Genomic DNA, 2,111 nt, shown 5'->3' with positions numbered 1-2,111 from the left:
TGAGGGTGTGACCCTCAAGACCATAAATGACAACGCCCTATCAAATAACATTGTTGGTCTCGCCCTTCGGGTAAGTATATTTTTTGTCCGTTATTTTCCTTAGGTTTTATTCTTTTCATAAGCTCTAACTTCCTTCATTCGATTTGTAGACGGTCGTCTTGGAGATTGAAAGTGCTCGTAGGGAGCAGAGACGTAAAGACATCTTTGTGAAGTTTAAGGGCAAGTACTTCAGATGCCTTGAGAGGTACCGGGAGCTTCGGTACCGACTTCATGAAGGTGGCGATGTGCACCAACTGAGGGAGGACTTGAAGGCAAGACATGAGGAGCTGGTGTGGGTAATGGGGAAATGCAGCGTCCTTGAGGGGATGTTGAGGAGCAAGGAGGAAGAGCTCGAGCTTAGGAGTGGTCTTACCGAGCTAGTATTTGAACATCTTTGTTACCAATCTTTGATAAGTAGGCCCCGCATTCTTCAATCAAAACAGCATGATCCTACAACAATACGTTCCTTGGTGGGTGATGAACGTGGTCTTCTTCTGATCTTCTTAATCCATAAGAATTTTGTTATAGCCTGACTAAGCGTCCAAGAAACTCAATACTTCGTGCCCGGCTGTTGCGTCGATGAGTTTGTCGATATAGGGTAATGGGAACGAATCCTTCGGACATTCTTTGTTCAAGTCTGTGAAATCCACGCACATCCGCCATTTCATATTTTGCTTTTTGACTATCTCTATGTTGGCGATCCACTTGGGGTACTTCGACTTCCTGATGGAGTCGTTCTCTAACAGTTTTTCCATCTCCTAGCGGACTGCATCGTTAATGGCAGAGTTAAATTTATGCCTGACCTGTCTTACTGGGGTGGAATGGGTCGACGTTAAATTTGTTTGTGGTGATTTCCTTTGGGATGCTTGATATATCTGCATGGTTGAAAGCAAACAAATCTGCATTAGCTATTAAGAATTGACTGAATTTACTTGGTTTTCGGAGTTTGCAGCCGATATAGGCCTTCTTTCTATGGTCGTTGAGGTCCAATTGAACGGGGTCGAGGTTTCTATGGTCAAACTTGCAGCTTCGACGGTGCCGGGATCCATGATGACGTCCCCAGTCTCTTCTTACTTCGACCTCGACCCTGTTGATTGCTATACCTCTTTTTCGTTGTCTTTTTTTAGTTGGGTGGTCGTGTTGTCCAAGACAATGCGGTAGCATTCCCGAGATATGCGTTGTTCCCCGCGTATGCTTAATATTCCTCATGGTGTTGGGAGTTTAATTACTTGGTATAAGCTGGAGGGGATGGCTCTCATGGTATGTATCCATGGTCGTCCCACTATGGCATTGTACGTAGTGGCCTGGTTTATGATGTGGAATGTTATTTCCAGAGTCATGCCGCTGGTCAAGACAGGGAGTGTAATTTCCCCGGATCTCCACTCAATTGCATTATTAAAACCGGTTAGTGTGATGCAGCGCGACGCTATCTTATCCTCGAGTCTCATTTGGGTAAGGACTCGGGGATGGATAATGCATGCGCCACTTCCATCATCCACTGTGATACGTTTGACATCGGTATCTAAAATGATCAAAGTAATAATGATGGCAATATTATGAGAAAAAGTCAAACCGTCGGCATCCGACTCGTCGAAGATGATACTTTCTTCGAGTCCGTCATACCGTTCACGGGTGATAGACTGCTTGAGCTTGTGAGTGGTGGTCAACTTCATTCCTTTGATAGAGGCATCGTCGCCACCGCCGATGATTATGTTTATAGTACGAGCTGGCGATGGCAGCTTTGGAGGGCCTTGATGTTCACGTCCTCTGGCGAAGTAGGTTCTCCCCTTATCACTTAACAACTCTTTGAGGTGCCCTTGCCGTAACATGTTTACGACTTCTTGTCTGAGGGCGATGCAATCTTCTATTTTGTGCCCACATTCCTTGTGGAACTCATAGAGGGCGTCGTATTTTCTGGTGTTCGGGTCTGATCTCATATTCGGCCGCCACTTCACCTTTGTTCCGAGTTTTTCAAGAGTGTAGACTATTTATGTTGGTGACACATAAAAATTGTGAGCAGATAATAAGGGGCCATACCTCTTTCGTTCCGGAGAGTTCCCGTCCTTTGCCGG

The 2,111-nt window shown here is 45.6% G+C and overlaps 1 protein-coding gene across 1 annotated transcript; it reads right to left on the bottom strand.

Annotated features, from left to right (window-relative positions):
- Positions 1-1,244: 1,244 nt before the first annotated feature.
- LOC138894762 (uncharacterized) lies at positions 1,245-1,868 on the bottom strand. The gene has a single exon (XM_070179488.1). The coding sequence runs from the start codon at positions 1,866-1,868 to the stop codon at positions 1,245-1,247; it is 624 nt and encodes a 207-aa protein (XP_070035589.1).
- Positions 1,869-2,111: the final 243 nt, after the last annotated feature.

Source organism: Nicotiana tomentosiformis, chromosome 6 (genome assembly GCF_000390325.3).
Source record: "Nicotiana tomentosiformis chromosome 6, ASM39032v3, whole genome shotgun sequence".
NCBI classification, from domain to species: Eukaryota; Viridiplantae; Streptophyta; class Magnoliopsida; order Solanales; family Solanaceae; genus Nicotiana; species Nicotiana tomentosiformis.
This window is presented reverse-complemented; position numbering and strand designations above follow the sequence as displayed.